This window comes from Meleagris gallopavo, chromosome 21 (genome assembly GCF_905368555.1).
Source record: "Meleagris gallopavo chromosome 21, MGAL_WU_HG_1.1, whole genome shotgun sequence".
NCBI lineage: Eukaryota > Metazoa > Chordata > Aves > Galliformes > Phasianidae > Meleagris > Meleagris gallopavo.
In genome coordinates, this window is record NC_139424.1 from 6,412,187 (window position 1) to 6,435,779 (window position 23,593).

The window sequence follows — 23,593 nt, forward strand, 5'->3', positions numbered from 1 at the left end:
CTCCACAAAATAAGCATTTATATAGTATTTTTCCCATGTGTTTTTCTTCTGCTTCAGTTTCGGATCCCCAGAAAGCTTTCCCTCCCGCAGGTTTTTCTTCCAGAGTTCGTTTTAAAAAAGCAACCGCAGTTTCTTTTACTTTCTCTTTGCAATGGCCAGAGCTGAGGTTGAACATCAGGGCAGTTTTGTGGCATCCAGTAGCGCTCAGCCAACAGGAAGGGCAGAGGCCCCAGCAATTCACTTTGCTCAGCCCCAGCTCTGGCTGCGTTTTGATGGCAAACACAGCATACAGAAGGCACAGTGGAAAGGTGTTATTGGATAGGTGCTGTATTTCAGCCCCACTGCTGCATACAGCCCCTTTGTTTTGGCGATTGCCTCAGCTTTTGGTGCGTTCTGCACTCTGCAGCCCCACACTCAGCCTCTCCAGCCCTGTGAGTAACACCCAGCTTTGGTAACCGTTATGTTTTGCCACTTCTTACATCAGGGAACGTTACGTTGTGTGATAACCGTCCGCAGACGAAGTGCTGTCATGATTTATGAAATAGTTCTCTTTTTTTTTTTCCCCCAGCTCATCGCGGGGATTTTTCTCCGTGTGGCAACACCGCACGGCGGTGTCCCAACGCGCTTAGCAATGCGGTGCAGGAGAAGCGCGGTGCTGAAGGCCGGGGGGAACTTTCTGCTCGGGGGCACCTGCGGGGCGGGCGGGGGCAGCGGCCGGGCGAAGCGGCGCGGCGCGGAGCGGAGAGGTGCGGGGGTGCCGGCCCGGGGCCCGCCCGCCTCGGCCAATCGTGGCCGCTCCGCACACTCCCCGCCCCGCTCCGTTCGCCCCATGTGCAGAAATAGCCGCGGCGGCGGTTTCCGCAGGGAGCGGGGCGAGCGGGCGGCGGCGGAGCATCCCCAGGCGGAGCGGAGGCCCGTCCCGTCCCGTCCCGATGGCCCCGCGGCGGCCGAGCCCCGCGGTGGAGGGCGGGCGGTGATCGCTGCCGGCGAAGCTCGGATGCCCCCCGGAGGACGGGGGCTGCGGGCAGCGGGGGGCCGAGGCGCGGGGCTCGGCGCGCCCCTCCGGCCCCCCACGGCCCCATCGGTGGGGCCGGACATGGGAATTGGACTCCGGGAGTCGCTGCCCCGTGGCCTGCCGGTACCTGCGGGGGAAAGTCCCTTCTGCCTGTGAACCTTTCGAGCTCCTCATCCTGGGCTCTCGCCATGAACACTATGAAAACCACCTACATCGTGCTGGAGCTCATCATCGCCGTGCTGTCCATCGCTGGCAACGTCCTGGTGTGCTGGGCCGTGGCCATCAACAGCACCTTGAAGAACGCGACCAACTATTTCCTTGTGTCTCTGGCGGTGGCTGACATTGCCGTGGGTTTGCTGGCCATCCCCTTCGCCATCACCATCAGCATCGGCTTCCAGGTGGATTTTCACAGCTGCCTCTTCTTCGCCTGCTTTGTGCTGGTGCTGACCCAAAGCTCCATCTTCAGCCTGCTGGCGGTGGCCATCGACCGGTACCTGGCCATCAAGATCCCCCTGAGGTAAGAGACCTCACACCTTGCAGCTGCCGCATCCCACCTCACTCGTGGGAACTTCCTCTCTCTCACATTACCATGCAGTCTGCTGCCCAAAGGTGATGATAGTGAAAGCGTCAGTGATTCGCCGTCACTTGCTCTGGGATCGGGTTGTCAGTGTCCCATCTCTTACTCAGAGATACAACTGTGGGCTCGGTTTCTGGAAGTTATTTGCCTTGGGTGGGTTGGCAGCAGCTCCACAGCGGTGCGGTAGCGAGGGACAGCTCCAGCTCATCTATGGAGGTATTTGTACAGCCCCCATTCCTGTGGTATCCGGGCTTCTCTGGGTCATGAAGCATAAGAGCAGCTGTGCAGGCTGCCCCCAGCCAGGATGGTGATACCTTCAGCAAGGCTGAAATTCAGCCCTAGGATCTGCTGTGCATACTTCATGTTGTTAACTTGGACTAGAGCTAACGAGGCTTTTCCCAGGTTTTAGAGGGGATGTAATGAATAGAAAGTGCAGTTTGTTGCAGTGAGTGTTGGGTGCTACAAGTGCGTTTCTGCACTCACACATGGGCCTGTTCCTTCCAGCGTGCACACCAGGGAATATCAGGAGCTGTCAGCTCTGCAGCATGCTGTGAGGGGAGAGCAGCAGGGGGGTCAGAAACCACTGTGTGGTTTTCAGAAACACGCAGTTCATGTTTTTATCCAAGCATGGTTTCAAAGCCAGGAATTGGCTTCCTTCTAGTTCATTTCAATGCACTGGGAATGTGTGTGAAATATATTTTACAAGTGCTTTCCCTAAGTGCACCAAAGCCCCAGAGTCTGTAACACGACTGACCCGAGTCTGTCAGCCTGCTCTCCTGTCTCCACTGTCCCTCCCCCAGAACAGACATCGATGCAGCCCTGTGAGCCCCAGAAACACTGGGACTGCCAGCAGTGTTGGTCAGGGCAGCTCTGGCACAGGGACCTCAGCTGAACTGGCCAGCTGCAGCTTCCCTCTGCTCACTTCTAGCTCCTTTGCACCACGGATGAATTCATCCTAAAGTGACTTAGAGGACCCCACCCACCCACCCTCTTCTGGCACTTTGCAGCACAGAACTCCCACATGTGGGGCAAATTTTAACTAGTCATCAGGCAGACGATAAAACTGTGTGATGGAATTGCATGTATCCTGAGTGGCTGTGTGTCACCAGAGCGTGGAAATTCCATGGGATGTGGAGTGTTATACAGGGACAGCAAGGCTCAGCTCTTGCACACCTCTGGCTCTGGCTGCTGAGTTCCCAGCCTCCAGCACAGGAGTCTGGGCAACGCTTCGGCACCCAATCCATCTGTTGACACTGAGGCTCTTGGAGTGGGCTTTGACAGCACAGAGCCCCTCCGGATAGGGTGAGAGCAGTAAAACCCCGTTACAAAGATGGGAACAGGGCAGTGCCTCAGCAGCAGCAAGTTTAGGGACTGTGCTGAAAGGCTGTATTTTTGCAGCACAGGTTGGTGCCCAGCTGCAGCCTGCATCGCCTGAGCTCAGCACACCACATTTCCTCTGGTAACCTGTGCGGGATGCTGAGGAGAGAGCCTGACACATAATTCAGTATTATTTAAGAGATGTTTCAGCCCAAAGGCCAGGCAGGGCTGCGGGCAGGGCCGTGCACTGCAGCCAGGCTTGTATTGGATTTTTCAGTTCTGTGGCTGAACCGAGAAATCCCATGGGAGAAGAGGCAAATTGCTTCAGTCTGACTGAAGCAGCAGTGGTTGGGGGTGGCAGAGAAACAGAGGGTCCCAACCGACTGTGCAGATCACATTTGGGCTGCTTGGCCCTTCTGCTGCTGCTTTCTGAAATGGAGGCACAAAGGAAGGAGCTCATGAGCCCCCATCTAGAGTGCAGCAAAACAACTGTTTTGTTGAATCTCAAACTGGTTCTTTGGAACCCTCCCTCGTTGGCCACAAAGTCATGAATTCTTTCTGTCCCTTGAAACTCTATTTTTTATTTGTTTGTTTCACAAACTTACTATTTCCTGAGGATCCCCCTTCACCATTCCAGCATGTGTGGCCACAGCCTTGAGCCCCTTCCCAGCTCCTTTCTCACCAGGACACAGCTTTTGGCTGCCCCTTGTCCTGCTGTCCCTATGCCCATCAGTGCTGCCCTGCGGTGCCTCTAAGTCCCCTCCCATCCCATTGGTGCCCAGCACTATTACTGCAGGTTTATAATCTCAGCGTGCAGCAGGCCAGGAGAGTGTGCCCAGTGCAGGGGGGAAATAGCAGCTATTTTTAGTTGTAAGCAGTGTGATTTCCTAAAATATGTCCCAAATTTTTCTACTTTTCCTGCACCTCAGGGGTCATTTCCCTCCTTGGCAAAAAGCAAAATCCTGACAGGATGTGAATTGTCCCCAGGACCTCTGCACTCCTGGAGCAGCTGTGGGGGCAGCAGGGATGTCAGGGAGCACACAGCTGCTTCCAGGCTGTGGCTTGGGGCATGGAGCTGTGCTGAGCCAGGAACCGGAGCCTTGGCATTGTTCAGGACTTCTTTCAGCCCAGGTCAGCTCAATCTGTTATAAAAACCCCAATATTGTGTTAATTTTTAATTATGTTAATTTTTGTGCTGTTATACTGTCTCTCAGGGCCGTGCTGCCCTGACCCTGATGGCAGTCACTCTGCAGTGGGATGTGAGGCTCCAGCGGAGCTTCGTGCAGGGTCAGTGCTGCCAGCTGTGCCGTCCCCATCTGCTCTCAGAGCCTGCCGAAGGCCGGCGGGGCTCAGGGAATTTGCACGCACCAAAGAGCGGATTATCCCCCTATAATCCCACTGATGACTTCAGGCCTGCCACGAGCCACAAATAACCCACATCCCGCGTTGTTTTCCTGGGGTGTGGCTGTGCCCTGCGAGCACCGTCTGGTGCTGGGAAAGCAATCAGGTGCTGAGGAGCAGGGGAGCTGCTGTACCCCCATTCTGCAGGGGACAAGGGACAGCGATGGCCACGTCCTCACCCCCAGCTGCTGAAGGCCCTGGTGCCTGCTGTATTACACAAGTGATCTCACTGCCACCCACCACCTTGCCCTTATCTGCTATCTGCATGCACAGGGCTCCCATGCGTGGGAGGGGTTGCACCGCTGCCCTATATATGGGTTTGCACCAACATAGCCACAGCTCCTATCTCCCTTCTGCACCACAAGGCGTGCCTGGGGGCCAGGAATGAGAGAAATCCTCATCCCCAGGTATGGAGGGGCTGATAGCAACACCCCCAAGATGGCTGGGAGGGTGCTGCAGCCGGGCTCAGGGATGCTGCAATGCCCATGGGCACATAGTCAGCACAGCGCTCACTGTTGGCTGCCCTCACTGTCCCCCCCAGCCCCATATACCCGGCAGGAAGGCCGAGAGCACGAGCGGGGGATGCTGCTGCCTTCCCATGTGCACAATAGGGACAGATGCAGGAGGAAGTGATTTGTCTGCCGCTGGATGCGGACGCGCGCAGATGTCCGGCTTCCTCGGCCGATGCCGTAACGCCGATCAGATTTCTCATTCTCACCGCCAACTCCTTCCTGGTTGGACAGCACTGCTTTCTCCTTTTCTTTTTTTCTTTCTTCCCTCTAAAGTGCAGTTTATGATTCATTTAAAATGTCCTGCCAGGGTGTGCTGTCTGGTGTGTGATCTCAAGCAGCACAACAGCAGTGGTGCTGAAAAAAAAAGGGAGTGTGATGGAAAGTACAGCTGCAAGTGGATGACAGGGGCACAATGCTTGGCAGCCAGAAGGCCCTCACACTTGTGAATGGAGGTGTCTGTGTGTTTTTCTTCACACTTAAAATAGAAACATGTAAATTATCACCACGTGTTTGCATCAGAGCACCTGCATAGAATGAGTTCTGCGGCTCCCAGCTGCCCATGTCCCTGCAGCCAGCACTGGGCACAGGCAGATGGGGAGGATGCAGCACAGCAGTGCAGGCACGGCCCGAACCAGGGACTCAAAGGGCAGGACAGGGGCTGGGATGCTCCCGGCTCTGCTCTGCAGAAGGCAGTGATGTCCCTGTCGGGCTGCTTGGAGCAGCAGCCCCACGGCACTTTGTCATTAGAGAAATTCCTCCTGATTGGAAAGGTAATGCTGCAACGTCAGCAGTGTGTTCAATACACAAGAGGAGCATTAAAACACTCAATAGCTCCATGTGGCTTTCACGTCTCCGGTGTTCAGTACAACTATTTGAGAACAGGTACCAGTGGTGGGGTGGCACTGGTGCTCCTCCAGTGTGCAATGGGCAGCAGCGGGCAGGAGCTGAGTAATTAGCAGTCTGACACTGATTAGGCCGGGAAAGAGGCTGTGCCTGCCTGTGTGAAGGGAACTAATGCATTGCTGGGTTATTTAATCTCAATAAATCATTTTAAAATATTCCGCTGTTATTTACATTAAAGCAGCACTTGATGCCTTTTGGCAGAAGCATAGAGGAGATTCAATATTTGTTGTCCATTAATTGAGCAGACTTCAGCGAGTAAATTTACTTTAATTGTTTCTTGCCTAATAATATTAAGCCTAAAAGAGCAAAGGAGGGATTTAGTGGTGTGTTCAGAGCTGTGGAAACACGTCGGCTCCCCGCTGCCTGCTCACGTTATGTGTGCATGGGGATGAGCTCGGCCTTGCACTTGCCATTGCCATTGTTTTATGGTGGCTCGAGGCTCTGACCTTGCCAAGATTTCTGGGGTTTTGCCTCTAATCAAACCAAGTTTCAGAGCAGGTTGAGTTCCTGAAAGCAGGCACAGGGCTTTGAAAAAGAAGGGCTTGGCCTCACAGCTGCCCCCTCTGATAACTTCTCAGCTGAAGCAGTGCTCGGTAATGAGGAGAGGAAGGTGCAGGGCACCCAGACCTGCCCTGTGAGCTCCATGGGTGTGTGTGCAGCTGTGCAGGGCTGCTACCTGTGGCCGCGGCTCCCAGCAGGGGATGGCTGCACGTGCACGGAGGCAATGGCAGCGTGATTCAGATGCACAGCTGTGGGTCTGTGGGAATCCAACCCTCCCCTGCCTCACGGGCCGGAAGAAAATGAGAACAGGCGTTCTTAGGAAAGGAGGAGCAGAGTAATGGAGCCAGAGTAAACAAGCACTGAGAGGAGGGTGTGGGAAGGGGGGACACGTATGTCGGCCAGTGGATGCTAGCTGGCAGTGGACGGGACAATAATGGGTTTCTCATGTTGTCTTTTTGGCACTCACTGAGCTCTTTGTATCCCCCAAAAGAGAACTGAGCAGCGCTTTGATGCTGCTGTCTGTTCTAATTGCACCCAACTTGCCTGCCCTTCCTGCTATTCTCACTGCTCTGTGCACCTGGGCTTGGGGAGCACTTGGCTTTCCTAACTCAGGATTTGGGATAAGGAGAGGTGTAGGGCAACGCATGGCTCTGTGCCCCTCAGTACCACACCAGCTTCACGCTCTGCCATGGCTGAAATTTTTTATAACTCATGAGAACCCAAGGAAAGCATTTGCTCAGAAATCCAGCTTTGTGCAACCACACAGGAGCAGCCCTGGTGGCCGGGGGAAGCTGTCCACGTTGACGGGAGGGCAGGAGGAGGGAGAAGAGCCCAGTGTTCCTGGCTCCCTGCTCCGTGCCTGGATGCAAGTCTCGGAATAGAGTCATAACCCCTGGCTTCTAAATCTGAGCAATCCATCATTAGCAGATGCTGGCTCAGAGCAGTCTCTCAGGGTGTTTGTTATCCAGCCATAACAGGCTTGCGTGGGCTGCAGCCTGGCATGTGTAAGCCAGTGATTGCCCTGTTTGGGAAGCTAATAGGATCCATGGTTTCCAGAGACATGGATACTTCCCACGTTATTGTACAAGGTAGCACAGGGACAGACATCACACTACTGCACCGTGGCAATCTCCAGTCAGCCAGCATTGCTGCAGGCCTAAGAACAGCCCAAGCTGATGCAAGCTGCCTGTTGTACAGAGGCTGTAAGACCATGTGGTGATGTTAGTTAAGTTTTAGCTGCCCGGTACTGCGTGCAAGTGAGAGCCAGCAGCAGCTCAGCCCTGCAGGTCAGGTAGCCCAGCAGCATGCTGGAGCGTGCCTGGGCTGGGTGCTGGGAGCCAGGTGCTGGCTGCAGTGCTTTGTGCCCTCCTGGTGAGTTAGGCTCACACAATGACAAAAGCTTGTTCAGAACTCTCAGTCCTTACCTCCAGCTGGCAGTGCTGGGCACCCCTCAGGAACAGTACGTGACAGCTCCCCAGATCACCTCCTGTGAGCATAGAGGTGAGATTTTGTATCCCGGGGCCATCACAGAGTTGAGGTTCCTGTAGGTACACTTGGGGCTTTTGTGACATCCACCAAAATGCCAACGACTGCAGGGAAGTCACGAGCGCTCCTTTAGTTAATGGCTCTGTCCTGGTTCTGATGCTGCAGGTACAACAGCCTGGTGACCGGCACGCGGGCGCGAGGACTCATTGCTGTGCTGTGGCTCCTGTCCTTCGTGATCGGGCTGACCCCACTTATGGGCTGGAACAAAGCCATGAGTGGTTGTCCCAACTCCACCAACGAGACAGGGGCTGACCGCGGGGCAGGGCACCACGGCTGCTCCATCTCGTGTCTCTTTGAGAATGTGGTGACTATGAGCTACATGGTGTACTTCAACTTCTTCGGCTGCGTGCTGCTTCCGCTCATCATCATGCTGGGAATCTACATCAAGATCTTCATGGTAGCCTGCAAGCAGCTGCATCAGATTGAGCTGATGGGCAACTCCAGGACCACACTGCAGAAGGAGGTCCATGCAGCCAAGTCTCTGGCCATCATCGTAGGACTTTTTGCCTTCTGTTGGCTGCCTCTGCATATCTTGAACTGCATCACTCATTTCCATGAGGAGTTCTCCAAGTCCAAGCCAGAGTGGGTAATGTATATGGCCATCATCCTCTCACATGCCAACTCGGTCATCAACCCCATCATCTACGCCTACAGGATCAGGGACTTCCGCTACACCTTCCGCAAGATCATTTCCAAGATCCTCTGCAAGACGGACGACTTCCCCAAGTGCACCACTGACAACAACCAGCACCTGACCGTCACCAACGTGAACGCTCCGGCCGCCTCGGTGACCATATGACCTCGCACGTCCCGCTCCCAGCCTGTCCCCAACGCTACCCCTCCCTGTGCCTAATGGAACAGTTACAGCCGGCTCCAATGGGAGTGCTCCGAAATGACCACTATGCAGTTCTGCAGCTGTATTTTTATGTTTGTAATTAACGTAGTGCCTCCTAGGGGGATAACCTGACCAGGGAGACTGAGTGCAGTTCACCCTCTACTGTTAACCAGGTTGCGTGAGCGCTGGTGACCGTGCTGTAGTTCCTTGCCAGGTCAGGTGCTGAGTGTGGAAGTCCCACCTGCTGGGGGTGTTTCCCCAGTTGTGCTGCTCATGTCAAGTCCTCGGATCTTTATTTTAATTAATGTTATTATTTTTTAATCTCTTGATTGATAGGAGTTATAATTTAGTGTCTGGGTTTTTTTGGGTTGTTCGTACTTGACAGCACTTTGGTAATACCCTAATTATTCCATCAATTGTTTGATGCAGCTAGTATTCTCTGATGGGAAAAAGTCTTAGCCCAGTTGCTGGTGTGAAACCGGATCTGTGTTCCAGGCTCTGAGGGACATGACTGTTCTGATGGCAAACAGATCACACCTGGCCATATTTTTGGCCTCAGAATGAGAGCCCTACTTACTAAAACAGAGAACTTTAGGGAAAGGGCTGAGTGAAGTTTTAGAACAGCAGTTTTATTGCCTTTAAATCACTTTGTTTTATAGTACATACTAACTTGTGCAGCTGAACGCATCAGGTTTGATTTCTTGTTATTGAAATGCAGAAGGCAGATGTGCCCCAGCAGTCATGGCTGGTCTGCTCTGAAGCCACCGAGGGCCATGGAAACATTCCCTTGGTGACAGGACCTTTTTTATTTCCTTTCAGTTACTTCAAGTGCTCACCTTGCCCAGAGGCCAGTTTGCTGGAAGTGGTGGATTCAGCTCCTGTAAGGCAGCTGAACCATCAAAGCCAGCCACAAAGCTTGGTGAAGCACCAGTGAGCTCTGACGGGGTCTGTGCAATGCCCACATTTGGCTCTGTTTCTTGGCACTTCAAAGATGAATCTAAACAGTTAAAGCTAGTCTGAAGGATTTCTTTTTTACTATCTCCATTCAGCTTTGCTGCATCTGCCTTGGTCATGATCCAGCTAACACATGTAGCCACCTCCTGCCATTTAGGCAGACTTGGGCTCTCCTTTTAGTCCTTCCCTTCACTATTATCTTTGGCTGTGTTCCTTCCGTTAATCATGGCTAGAAACAAGTAGAGTTTCACCTGCATATCTGGCAGAGTTGCAAAGTGGTTGCAAGCCACATTTATCCTTACAACAAAGATTTCAATCCCTCGCCTCATGCAGGCTGAAAATGAACCAAATTCTTAACAGCACAGAGCAGAGACAGAGCCAGTCCCAGGACACTACCTGAGGGTGACAGCATTGCAGAGTGGCACTCACTACTGCTACCTTTCATATGCCACTTATGAGCCAGAAGTCCATAGACAGACAGGTTGTTCCCTTTGTGTGAATGTGCTACCAAGTTATTAGCTGTTGTTAACTAGGACCTGGGTCACCATGGCATTTAGGCACACGAAGTGCCTTCCTGGATCTGAGCCAAAGTCATTTCAAGGAAAAATAAAAACAAGACACCCTCTCACCCCTCCTCAAAAAAAGCTCTGAACGTTACTATAAAAATGTGAAGTGAAAATAGCAGAGGACCTTTCTGTAGAGTGTAGCTGTGGACCCTCAGCTATCACTCTTTACTGCTCTGATGTACATAGGATGGATGTGTTTTCCTCATGTTGCTCGGATTTTGTATTTGCCGTAACTTTGTTATTTACATACAGAATGCTTAATCTACCACCTACACAACCTGGCTCAGCCTGTGTGCAGTCATTTTGTGCAGTGTTGTGTTCACATGGTGTGTCACACAAATCCACACTGTACCTGGAAAGGAGGCCAACCTCAGAGCAGGACCAGGAGTCACAGAGCTGGTTCCTGAGAGATCCAAGACCTGCTTCTAACATCTTCAGAAATCCCAAGAATAGCTTAATGAAACTGAAGTCAGCACAGGCTTTTTACCATTTATTATATATCGGTGCAAAGCTGCTAATTAAGTCATACTTGGTTACAGCACAAGAATAAGCCTAGCAGCCGCAATGGACATTTGACAGCCTTGTAGACAAGAAAAATGCTGGCTGTGCAGCCAGGAGGTACATAGAAATCACATCTGCATGTGATCTGAGTCCTTCATCCTTCATCCTCTTCCTCAGCCAGTAAGATGCTTGTGAGCTGCTCCTCAGAGACAGTCAGTTCCTGACAGGCTTCCATGGCCTGGCTGAGGTAGACAGCAAGTATATGTTTGCACTGCAAATAACAGCATGGAAAAGTTAACAGCCAGAGCAACACAGAAATGTCATGCTATACCTGGAAGCCACAGCAAACCACCCAGGCCAGAATGCACCTAATGAAGTTCTCAGCTTGAAGGAACACAGCTCCCTCTTGTCACACCAAGCTCTGGCACAGCCTGCAGCTCCAGTTTGCCCAGGTCAGCCTTCCCAGGCTCAGGGGGGAGAGATCATCTCAGCCATCTCCCCTGCTCCGTGCTCCCCAGGTTAAGGCAGACAGCTTACCAGAAGGCTCTCACTCTTCTGCAGTACAGTGAAACCAAAAGCAGGACACGTGCAGAAGTGGCAGGAACTGTAACAGGTGTAGAGTTTGCCTGAGCTCCCAAGGACCTGAAATAAATGCAGACAGAGGGTAGGAGGAACTCAGGATGAGCAATCAGTATAATTTGTCCGACTCTCACCCTGCATCTGCCCCAGTGTTCTCTCTCCACAGAGACTCAGAGCACACAGCAGGAAAGCAGGGGCCACAATACAAAAGGGGCCTCAAACACTGCAGAGATCCACACTGAGCTTGAAACTCCTCAGCTTTCCATGCCTCTGTGCCCTTCTCTCCCTGCAGAGAAACACTCCTATACGTACACCCATGCTCCCAACAGACCTCAGATCCAGTAACTTGTCTGAGGGAAAAGGGCAGTGCCACAAAGTACTAAGCCCCATCCCAGTTGCCTGGCTTCCCTCCAGCCAGCCTCTTCCCTGTACTGGAAGACACTGGATGGTCAAAGATGACCAAAACTCTTTGTCACAAATTCACATGGGAGAATTCAGGGCCACTGATGACACTGGGACTGAGGGCGAGCAGCAGTAAGCACTTGCACTGAGGCTTTTCCCAGAACAGCTGCAGCCGCTGGAATCCAGATTTGTCTGAATAAACAAAACTCAAGTCTCCAGAGAAGAAGCCTCCCTGCTTCATCTATGGTTTGGGAACAGCACTGCCTCGTTTTACCACATGCAGCTCCTCCACAAGGCTGGTGCTGAGGCATATTCCCTCCATACCTTAAATGCAAAGATTAAACTTAACAAAGGAAAAAGCACAGTTCTGCAGTTTTGCTCTCCTCCAGGAGGTATCAAACATTCTTACATCACTGTAGAAGAACATCATCCCTCATAGCCTCGCACTGTGTTTGCAAAAGGAGCCTTCCCCTCTGCCCCGCATTTCACTGCAGCCCTGGCCTGGCAGGTGTTGTCTGCAGGTTGGAGCTTCCCGCAGAAGTGCCTTTGCCTCTTATCCCTCATCACTCCTGGCAGATCATGACACGAGATCCACATCATTAAGGGGAAATCAGGCTTTTTACAGAGCCTTTACCCTGGGCCCTCCTTATATTCCAGGCTAAGTTTGTTTCACTTGTAATAACTTTATCATCTCGTTTGATTTTTTTTTTCAAGATGAAGTATTCTGATGCTGCTTTTACTTCAGAAGTGTTTTCCTTTGGGGGGGAGGGGGAATCACAGACTGCCAGATTTGGGCCGAGCTAAGAGATCTCCTGATCTAGATGGCAAGAATACAGCTTCTGCCTAATAAGGCAGGAATCTAATCTCCAAAAATCAAGAAAAAAAGGTGCTGTTTCTGCTCAGTTGTGGTCAAGTCAGGCGCTGAGGGGCTTTCTTCGCCCTGAGATGCTGTGAGATTTCCTCCTGTGCCCTCAACTCCAGGTGCCTGCTGGATGCAGAGAGAGGAAAAACCACCTCGGAGGTGTCCCTGCCTGTGTGTGGGGATGCAGGAGAGCCAGCTCTGCCCCTGTGGCACCTAGTGCTGCCCTCACTGTGCTGCTAAGCAGCACCACATTCTGTGCCATGACCTGCTGCTCTAATCCTCATGATGGGGCAGGCTGCCACAGAATTCTAGGAAATCGATTTTAAAAGACATATTTAAGAAGAAACCAGGATGTGAGCAACGGAAGTGACAGCTGGCAGCAGGGCTAGAGCACAGATTCTCTCCCTGCTAACTGCCTTCACTCCTGCAGATCACAGCTTTTTCACAATTTAGGCCAACATGTGCCCCGACTGCTGCTCACCCCATAACGTCCAGCATGCTCCAACATCAGCCAGCAGCAGCTGCTCTGCAGCAGGTCAGCCGTATCCCTGACCAGGAATACACAGGGCTGGCTCTAGCCTGCAGTGTAGGCAGATACTATACAAGCCCTTCTAGAATGATTACCAACTGTGAATTAACAGCCTTTGAATACCCAGTCAGTGCCATCTCTGTATTAAGTAGCAAGAGCATTAATATCTGGGCATTGAAAGACAAATCAATTTTCACTCGAATGAGGGCTTTTCCTACTCCCATCTCAGTTCCTGAGGGCAAAAGCTGTCTACAGTACAAACTACAAGCAGTCTTAAAGCTTGTCTGAGCAGAGGCATTTTCCCCTGAAGCAGTGCCCGAGATGTGCTGGGTGATATGAAACACAAACAGCATTTTAGTCTGTGAAGTATCAACATCTCAGATTTGGCTATGAGGAGTTTCACAACAGGACCAACCTTATGGCCACAACAAACAGAGCTCCCTGGATCCAGCTGCCAGTGAAGGCACATTCCAGCTCAACCATATCTGGGCACAGCCAGGAGGGCAGAGCTTTGAGGGCAGTGAGATGGATGTGTGCAGGCAGTCACAGACGTCCCCCATCCCCCACTGCACTGGGCGTGCTTCTCTGCAGAGGGAGAAGTGCACACAGCTGGGATCTGTACCACACACAGACACAAGCTGAGGGCCAGTGACATTACCCAGCCACCATGTGTCCCACTCAGAGCTTCAGTTTCTACAGCCCCAGCCTGCACTCCTGTCAGAGCTCCAGCTAGCAGCCCTGAGGAAGGCTCTGCTCTGTTTCTGCATCTCAGACAGATGTGCTGAGGAAGAATTTTGCAACAGGACTGGCCTCATGCCTCCAGAGAAAATAGCTTTTCAAATTCTTCTCTAAATGAACTCATCAGAGTGGCCTTAATCAACAGGATGAAGAGCAATGCTGCTCTGAAGCAGCACAGCACAACTGGGAGCATTTCCTGCAGGCCGTGGATCAGCCCGGAGGATGCAGGCACATACCTGGCTGATGCTGGACACCCACACCATAACCACAGTGCCAGGATGAAGGCCCTGACCAACCCGCCAAAGGGCTCCTCCTCTGTTATGGAACCTCCACCTGCAGAGGCAGGAGGACAGCACTTCTCCCACTTGCTCTTTTTTAGCATGCACCAGTTAGGCTCCTGCTGCACTACATGCTGCTTGAGGCAGCACACGTTAAGAACAGCCCTGTCCAGAGCAGAACAGGCTGTCAGGGCAGTATGTGGCACATCAAAACCCTCTCACCATGCTCCTCTGATCTCTTCACCATCTCAAGGGGCTTCCTCCATCCAGGAGATGAATATCAAGTTTCCTGAGATTAAGATAACCCTGTCATGATGCAGAGAAGCCAAGGGTGTGTAGGCATACATTCGGGCTCCTCGATGACCAGAGGCTCTAAGTGGTCCCCTTTGTCCTCCACACAAAAAGGGGGAAAGTGATGACTGTACATCCCTGCCTGCCACACTCTACTTTAGCCCACGAGGCCTGACAAAGCTCTGCAAAGAGAATGTGACCATTTTCTGCTCAGTGACATATTCAACTGAGAAACAGTAAAAAAAGAAAAGCCTTTAAGCATTCAATTACTGAGGCAGCTGCTGCTTCGGCTTTACCAAAAACCCACAGGCAAGCCCTCATCTCAGATTAAAGCCTGTGTTCTTGAATCCTGTGTATTTATGAATCATCAGATGTCTTCTCCAAGCTCCCAGAAGAGATGAAGATTCCATGTGCAAAGTAAGCAATGCAAGCTCTGAACACATGAGAAATACTTGTTTCATTACCCAGGCCCAGTTTCCCGGCAAAGGTTTAAAGTGCCAATGACTTTTCCTTCAGCTGACGAGCCTCAGCTCCACTTCCAGCCCTGTGCTGTACAAGGAGCTTCATTTTCAGGACTAAGATGAGCTCTTCTGTCTATACTGCCATTTTGTGAAGATGCTTCTGTGATTCACAGACTTGGCTACAGTGAACCAGTGAACTAGAATAAAAGCCACAGGCTTGGCCTTCACTGCTTCCTTCCAGGCAGCAAGGATCCTATTGGAGGTCACTGGTATCAGAGACACTGAGGATTTGAAGTGCAACGAGGTAAGAAATGCAGTGACTGCAGATAACACTTCATTGTGTACAGTTTTTCAGGAGGAAGAACTGCCTTTGATGAATAGGATGAAAATAATGCAGCAAAATCAGCAAATCCTGGAAAACCTCCCTCTGACCCTAATGCTCACAAACAAATCAGAAACCGTCTCTAGCCAGGAGCTATAAAGGAAACTGTAGTGCAACATGCTGTTCTCATTCCATTCCATGGCTGCTGCTCTCCAGTAGCACTTGAGGGGTTTGTAAGGCACTGATACTGACTCTGTGTTTGTCTAATTAGTCAGTAGTTGGGTAAAATGTCAGCTGGAAACCATCAGAAAGTGAAAAGGAGGAGAAAGACAGTGTGCTTACCTGGTATGCAGTCCTTCCACTCGGGGACACGACTCGGGTGACAGAACGTTGATCCACCAGATCCAAAGCTGGAACAGCAGATGGGCCAAATACGAACTTTAGCCTGAAAGAAAAAGGTTATGTCATGCCACAAAAGGAGATCACCTGACCTAGTTTAATCCACAGGACTTAGCCCTGTAGAGGTCTATAGCCAAAGGTTCCCTTTGCATCCCCAAATCCCACCAGTTACAGCTCCACTATCTATGCTACCAGACAACGTGTCCATTTGTCATTCTCAGCTTTGCTGGCTTTTACCACTGACTGCCAACCTCTGCCTCTGAGACAGCCCAGATGACAGGCTTGCTCCTGGAAGACACATCTCTGCAAAACCCAATGCAGATTTAATTACAAGGCATTTTAAGGATTTTTATTTTTTTTTTTACATAGGACATGCAGTGGTACCTGTCCTGAACTAAAATGTGCATCAGAGACACAGCAGTGAGATTTGTACCTCAGCCTCTGACTGTGAGGCAGCGTTAGCCATGTAGGTGAGAAGAACCTCTGATAAGCTGTATGTCAAACCCAGACAGCTGTACCTTTAGTCTATTGTCCAGACAGCTCATGAGCCTAAAAGTTATTGTAGAGCTGCACATCCAGCTGCTCTGAGAGCATTCCAAAGAGCTCAGGGGCAACTGAGATAATCCTCACAGAGCTTTTATTCACTGAGAAAAAAAAAAGTGTAGTCTAGATTAGTTGCAAAGGTAACCAACAAGAGAATCAGCAGCGATGAAACAACAGAATAAAACATGAGCAGGAAAAAGAAGAGGAACACTTCCAACTGGCAAAGAGCTGAGGCACAGCCGTCCCAGCAGTGTGACTGACCCATGAGGCTGAGTCAACTTCACTGATGAAAGCCAAGCAGACGGATTGATTCCAGTAAGAGCAAAACTTCAGTTGTACAACGTCGAGGCAGTAAGGACTGGCCTCACTTGAAGGGCTGAGCAGCGGTGGGTGGGGGAACACTCAACGTAAGACATTCCTTAATGATTAGGTTTGGGAATATAAGGGGGCTGAGTTTAATGAGTTTCAGTAACTCGGTTTGAGGGAATTCTTTTTTCATGTCTATAATTTGATCAGTCTAACAGGAAATAAGCAAGGGGAATGCCAGAAGGAAATTGAAGTTCTTTAGATATTTGGAAGAGACGCAGAAATGAAATCAGAACACTTCAGATCCCTTGGTTACAGAAAACTGATGGAAATTCAGCTGCCAAGAGTTACCACCCCAGTGTTACTAAACTTAACAAGGGAATTTCTCTTAACTTTTATGACAAGAAGGAAGCAAAAAGTTGAGAGTAATCCCATGTTTCAAAGGCCACTGTGCTCTAAAAGGCCTCAGTACACACTTTCCCAAAGGCAGACCTTTCACAACTGTAACTTCACACCCAAAGTTAGTAAGGCCTGAAGAGTTCCTGGTGATCTCTCCTGGCTAACCTGCAGGCAGGCAGGAACACAAAGTTAAATAGGATTTGAAAGAAAAGTTTTTCTCACTGTAGTTGTGCCTTCTCTCTGTCACCAATCAGTGAGGACTGGAAAAGAGTTCTTGGGTCTGCCTGGGTATGACATTCACAAGCTTCAATCAGTGCACGGGTGATGACGCTGACCTAAGAATTCCTCTAGAGAAGAAACCTCTGAAGGCAATCTTCAAAGTAACAATTCCCTGGTACAGAGGGATGGAAAGTTCAACTTTCCCTTTCCATCACGCATATGTATGACTCAAACACATGAGGGGATGGCAGGAAGCTGTTGTGCTCACAGTGATAGGAATGTAGAGGAGATGCATTGTTCCAGTGGCATGAATACTGAAACACAGCCTGCTGCCACAGAAAGCTCATTACGGATCTGAAGGTGGACTCAGAGCTCAGGTTAAACATTCTGGGTTTCTGCATGCTTTATCCACACAAATTAGTGCACATCATCGCAGGAAATTCAGTGATACAGAGATAGTTTCACAAATGTGGAAAAACCCTTGAGAAATCCTCATTCCTACTACAGGCAAGTACACTCAGCAACGCTGCACGAGAAGCATTACACAGGGAAAAAGGAGCAGTACTGCGTTGACAACAGATTATCAGCTGTCCAAGCAGAACTTGGACAAGAAGCAAAGCAAAAGATACTCACCCCAGCAGCAGGTCATCGGGGACTGCAACAAAAAAAGGGTGATTTTGTTAGCATGAGCCATTGCAAGAAACTTCATCTCAGGGAAGAGAGACTCTCCCTGATCTGCCCCCAGAGGCCTCACAGAGCGCAGCCCTTCCAGCCCTGAGCCTCCCATGTCCTCCTCTGACACCAGACCCTCTTTACACAGCAGCACTGCCTCTTCCCAGAGCACATGTAATAAACCCCACATCTCGCTCTGCCACTTTAAGAAGTTGGTTAAAAATACGTACATTGTTTTCCTTGAAACTCTCTTGGCATCAGCTGAGAACTCTGTGGCATTATAACTTTAAGTGTGTTGTTCTTTTCCCAGCGTGGTCTTTGAGGGCCCTGCTAGGGGCACTTATTATAGCTCTTATTACAGTACACAGAAACATAACATTTTCATTTATTGGAACTTCTTGTTAAGATGGAAAATTGCACTTAGGAAAAGCAGTCTCTTTGAGCTAGCAGCTTACACTGATCAGCCAATCTGATATTTCTGTTATCACTAACAGGACGCAGCGTACCATCTCTGTACTCTGCTACAAGACTATAGGTCTCCTAACTTTTAAAGCCCTTTCTTCCAACAATTCAAAATATTTTCTCTGACTTAATGCTGTTGGTTCGACTTTTCCAACTTTCTTCTGATTTTGTTCTCTAAAGAGGCCGATCAGCTTCCTCCCACAGTCGCATCCCAGCACACAGCTTTGTTGCTGTAGGGAAAAGTGGACTTCGAAAGGAATGCTGACTTCTTCCTTCTTTACAGAGGGATTCATAAACTGCTTTAAAAAGTCACACGTACGTTTTGGATCTCCTCTAATCTGACAGGAGCCATACAAGTACAACAAAAAGCAGTTGAGGTGGCCACTCTGTTTTGATATGAAGTTTTTGTTCCTTTTGCACTCCAATGCAGTACTCAGCCAGACTTCCCTGAACATTTATTTGGTTGGTTTTAGCACAGCTAAAAGCACTCCTTACACAAACACTTTCCTTAGGACTTTTTACCCAGCGACAGACAAAGATTAATATTCTTTCAGCACAGATTACAGAACTGCGTCAGTAATCCAGAATGCAAGGAAGGTAACAGTTCTGAACTGCCTGACCAAGGTGCTGGCTTGTGTCTTCTTCCTTTAAGCAACATGAAAGCTGCTCTTTGCCACGCGATGGCCGACGCTGTACCCTCTGCTGGTCACTGATGAAACACGATCATGTTTAGGAAGATTTCCCTTTCAACTCTGGTTTTGAGTCCATAAAAAGGAGCACCGTGTAGGCATGACAAAAAAACCCATGGAAGCATGGAAATGATCATCCCTCACACACAACCACCCGCACTGCAAGCTCTGGGCAGGCAGAATTTCCCTAAGTCCCGTGTTGGAAAGCATCTGACGGGTGTTATTTTTTTAAAGGGGTGCCGCTCCCCATTATCTCTACTTCAGAGCCCTTTGTGTTGGTTCCAGGCAGGGACACAAAGGCTGGGAACAGCCCAAATGGCAGCGACGGCCACGGCTGTGTGACGGCGTGCAAAGGACGCAGATGAGGGCAGGGCACCAATGCTGCTACGGAGGCTGTGCCAGCACCCGGGCAGCAGGGATGGATCTGCTGCTCCTTACGTACCGTGGGAGGTCTCCCGAAAAGCCTTCCTGATCTCCTTCAGAAGCTCTTCTGCCACCGCCGGCAAAGTGCCGTCCATCCCACAGCTCTGCCCTGAGGACTGGGGGCGAGACAGGAGATGAGGAGATGCTGGGAAGCCATTAAGGTCAGTTCGCCCGGGCAGCGCTTCGTCCCAGCCCGACACGAGGCCAAGGAAAACGCATCCGGCCGAACCCGAGCTGCGCTCCGCGCGCTTCTCGGCACGAAGGGCTTCTCGAGGCGCCGGGGTCTTTCAGGCGGGCCTTTCGGACGCCGCACGCATAAACGCACCGTGGGGGAGAGCGGAGGGGGAACGGGCAGGAAGAGGTCCAGGCCCGGGGCGGTCCCGGGGGTCTCAGGGAGCGCCGGCAGCTGCCGGATCCCGGCAGCGGGAACCAAGCCGGAACCATTCGGGGTCCGGGCCCGGGCCTACCTGCGGCCGCGCTGCCATGGCAACGGAGCGCGCCCTCCGGTGACGCGGCGACTCCCGTCACGTGACGAGGGCGAGCTCTTAAAGGGCCCGCGCCCGGGGAAGATGCTGGCGGCGGCGCTGCCGCGGGCTCTGTGCCGCTCGGCACGGCGCTGCCCCGCGGGGCTCGCGCGACCCCGGCCCGCCTGGCACGGCGGGGCCCGGCAGGAGCGGGGCGGCAAAGGCGGCGGCGCGGGGTCCGCCGGGCGGCGGTGGGCTCGGCCGGGCGGGCCTGCGCTGGGCTTCCTCGGAGGTGAGGCGCGGAGGGCCGCGGGCGGGCCGGACCGGGCGGAGGTCACCTTCGGCCCGCAGCCTTCTCCATCTTTCCCAGGGACGACGGCGAGGAGGACGGCGAGGACGCCATTATCCTCCTGCTGAAGAAAGCCAAGGTGAGGCGCCGAGCGCGGCGGAAATGGCGGCCGTGCGGTGACAGCTTTCTCCCGCCGGGTGGGCGCGGAGCCCCGCAGGGGAGGGCCGGGCTGAAGGGGTTCCGCGGCTCCGTGCCCGATCTCTGCCCGATCTCTGCCCGCAGCTCAGCGCCATGAAGGGCGAACTGGATGAGGCCGAGCGGCTGCTGCATCGAGCGCTGCGCCTGGCGCAGCAGGCCGACAACAGGAGGGCCGTCATCTACACGTACAGCACGGTAACCAGCCGGGGCGGCGAGCCGTGGCAGCCCAGAACCGCTGCGGAGCTCCAGCGCTGTCTGTCTTTTCCAGATGGCAAACGTGGCCTTCATGCAGGGGCGGCTGGACAACGTGAGTAGGTCTGGCGGCCGCTGGTTTTCCTGCCGGAAGGGCCGACACCTGAGAGCTGGGATCTGTAAAGCAGAATATTCAGCCCGCGGTCTCGCGGTGCTGCTGAGAACAAAGCTTTCCCAGCTGGGCGTTGGGCTCCAACATCCAAGGGAAGGATTATTTACTACTGAACGCCGCAATCCTCGGCCCGAGGAGAACCTAGGAAAGCACTGAAGAGCCCAGCTGTGATAAGCTTGTGGTGCTGTGGGGGTCCTGACCAGCTGGCGGTCGCAGCGGACGCTGGCTGGCCTTTCGCTTCTCACCACTCTTGATAATAACTGTGGCAATTCGAATGCCAGAGTTTGAAGCAGATTCCCCCCAGCAGTCTTCTGTTGTAGGGATGCGTTGTTGTCATCCTCCAGTGATTCTTCAACATTCTCATTTCAGGCAGAAAAGCTCTACAAAGCAACGATGAGCTACTTGCTTGCAGGAGACACGAAGGAGGTGGGTTCTTTTGGTGAAGGCTTTTCACTGGGAGTGTGAAGTGCTCAATTCTTTGGTCTGTTTGGTGTGATGCTCTGCCTCCCACTGGTACCTGGCAGCAGTAGCTGTGAGCCTGCCAGCTTTTCAGGAATTTCCTATAATGGAAAGCTGCCCTGGAAACAACAGGATGGGCACATTGAAGGACTTAAGTTTGTTCTCTGGCAAAATAATGGTTCTACAGGGAAGGTGCAGGAGGAGTAACAGTTGCATTCTGTGTCCTGGCAGGATGACAATGCAATCCTTGAGATGTCCCTCAAGCTGGCCAGTATCTATGCTGCTCAGAAACAGTGAGTTCTCTGCTAAAGGCATGTTTTGCTTTAATCTCAGCTTCACAGTGGTAATGGTGGCTTGTGCCTCTAAGAATAGAATGCCTAAGGAAGCTTTGATATGATAAAATACCATCAGTATGAAAGTTCTCACTGACATGATATTTGCCTGCTCACCATCGTGCAGCAGTGATTGCTGTAACGACCTGCCCAGCTTAGGGCAGTAGTAGCCATAGAGGCCGCAGTGCTGTAGACTTAAATGTCTTAAATCCCCACCTCGCAACACATACTTTTGAAATGCAGTTGGTATTTGGTCATTTGTAGTTTCTTTTTTTCACAAAAGAGAGAGCATTGGTGGGGGCAGCCTCTGTTGGCTTTTTTTTTTTTTTTTTTTTAATGGGGCTCCTTCCTCCCTCTTGGGTCCCTTTGCTCATGGGTCAGAAGGGTATACACCATAATCAAGGAGCAAGCATAGAAGGCAAGAATGGAGGGGTAAAGTCTTATAGGATAAGGAAAGTATTCACATCCATCCCTCTAGGGATGGAAGAAGCCTTGCACTGCTGAGCTGTTGTACATTGCAGGCACAAATTAGCCCTGGCTGGCTATGAGTTCTGCATCCTGACCTTAGAGGAGAAGATTGCCAAGCAAAAGGACTTGCCTGAGGATGTCTTGCCAGGTGAGAGTGCCTCAACTGCCAAAGGCTTCTTTCATTATCTTTTCTCTGTTTCTCTGTCCTTGCTTAAGCACCATTTTCATGCCGTTGTCTTCATACTGCTTGGTTTTCCAGCTCTCACAGGAGGAGGTGAACTCATGCTTCATATTGCAGCGTTCACTTCCACTCCTCTCTATTTGCAGCTGAAGAAAAAGCCAACACTCGTCTCTTGCTGGGGATGAGCCTGGACTCCTATGCTCGCTATCTGCTGGATATTAACCAGCTCTCAGTGGCCCAAAAAATGTACGAGAAGGCTCTGCAGATATCAAATGAAGTTCAGGGAGAGACTCATCCACAGGTAATGTGTACAATGGGAGTTAGACTAGTAAGGAAAGAAAGGCATAACAGTTGTGAGGGATTGAACAGGGGAGGGCCTTAAAAGAGTTGAATATAGACAGTACTGTTTTCCTGCCAGTAACAGGGAGCACGTATCACTTTAATATATAGGTACTTCCTTACCAAAAGCTGCTCTGGGAAGCACTTTTATTAGAGTAACATATATTAGAGTAACATATGAATAGGGTGCTGCTGTAGGCTCAAAGTTCTACACAAGTTTTCTCTGAGGATTTCTTTTCTGTCCTGCTGCAGACTGTGGTCCTCATGAATGACTTAGCAACTGTTCTGGATGCTCAAGGGCACTATGATGAGGCATACTCTCATGTGAAGAGGGCAGCTGAACTGGCAAAGGAGACGCAACACCCTGAGGAGCACATGGTGCTGAATAACCTGGCAGCAATACTGATGCACAAAAGTAAGTAAATGAATGTCCAGTGTCTGTCACTTTTGTGCATTCCTGTTTTTAGTTTAATTAGTGGGCCTGCTGACCTGGGGTAGGCAGCTTGTGTTGCATTCAAACCAGAGTCAGGAAGGTCTCGTCCAAGGTGAACCAGAACGTCACCCAGAGGGACCTCGTTTGCCTTGTCCTGTACACAGCAGCTGTTCCAAAAAGGACAGAAGGCGTTTGTGCTTTGTTTCAGAGACCTTGATGCTGAAGCAGCACCTTGACACGTCATTATAGTTGCTATCTGGCTTTCACAGTTGGTGGCAGATACTGAATGTTTTCCAAATCACCCTCATTGTATAAGTGTTCAGGTTACTTGCCCTCTGCATGTGGGTGATGTGGCTGCTTAGAACTACTTTTTTTCTCTTCTCGCAGAAGATTTTCTGCAAGCAAAGCAAGTGTATAAAGAAGCTCTGAAACAGGCAGAACAAAAGGGAGATGCTGATTCTGTCCGGCACATCCAGGAAGAATTAGCTGAACTGGCCAAGAGGAGAAAAGGCTCTCAGTGAGTTTGGCCAAAGAGTCCAACAGCAGCAATGGTGGGTGACTACAGGCAGTCTGGGACTAGTTTGGTACAATTCTCCAGAGGAGCAGCAACTAGGAACTTAAGGACAGCTTTATAAGAAGGGCTGTTATTGCCTAACTGTTAAGCCCAAAATAAAGTTCTGAAATCTTAATAGTATTTGAATTTGTGGTGTGATCTACGGGTATAATAATGTAATATACAGGATCTTTGTGCTAGTGAGTGCAGTTTGCCAGCAAGCTCTAAGTCTAGCCTGTTACTAATACCTGCAGTTAGTTGAGGAGCAGCCATGTGCTATTCCTGACTTTTCACGGTATTCAGTTTCAAAAC

General features: G+C 51.1%; 3 protein-coding genes across 5 annotated transcripts; 2 read left to right on the plus strand and 1 right to left on the minus strand.

Moving 5' to 3' along the window:
* The first annotated feature begins 844 nt into the window (after positions 1–844).
* On the plus strand, positions 845–10,408 carry ADORA2B (adenosine A2b receptor). The gene is made up of 2 exons (XM_003211761.5): positions 845–1,532; positions 7,877–10,408. The coding sequence occupies exons 1-2, from the start codon at positions 1,204–1,206 to the stop codon at positions 8,568–8,570; spliced, it is 1,023 nt and encodes a 340-aa protein (XP_003211809.1). The 5' UTR covers positions 845–1,203; the 3' UTR covers positions 8,571–10,408.
* Positions 10,409–10,603: 195 nt separating this feature from the next.
* On the minus strand, positions 10,604–19,809 carry ZSWIM7 (zinc finger SWIM-type containing 7). 3 transcript variants are annotated; one of them, XM_085240652.1, is made up of 6 exons: positions 19,669–19,809; positions 19,221–19,317; positions 17,589–17,610; positions 15,432–15,534; positions 11,165–11,269; positions 10,604–10,898 (listed from the first exon to the last, which is right to left on the minus strand). In XM_085240652.1, exons 1-6 carry the CDS (start codon positions 19,684–19,686, stop codon positions 10,782–10,784), a joined length of 462 nt encoding a protein of 153 aa, XP_085096778.1. In that variant the 5' UTR covers positions 19,687–19,809; the 3' UTR covers positions 10,604–10,781. The 3 variants fall into 3 exon arrangements, with proteins under 3 accessions (XP_085096778.1, XP_085096779.1, XP_085096780.1); XM_085240653.1 differs by lacking the exon at positions 19,669–19,809 and adding an exon at positions 19,527–19,656; XM_085240654.1 differs by lacking the exons at positions 19,221–19,317; positions 19,669–19,809 and adding an exon at positions 17,858–19,214.
* TTC19 (tetratricopeptide repeat domain 19) lies at positions 19,771–23,422 on the plus strand. The gene is made up of 10 exons (XM_085240651.1): positions 19,771–19,957; positions 20,017–20,093; positions 20,237–20,347; positions 20,421–20,459; positions 20,886–20,942; positions 21,207–21,268; positions 21,829–21,923; positions 22,103–22,257; positions 22,548–22,710; positions 23,116–23,422. Exons 1-10 carry the CDS (start codon positions 19,771–19,773, stop codon positions 23,247–23,249), a joined length of 1,080 nt encoding a protein of 359 aa, XP_085096777.1. The 3' UTR covers positions 23,250–23,422.
* The last annotated feature ends 171 nt before the right edge of the window (positions 23,423–23,593 follow it).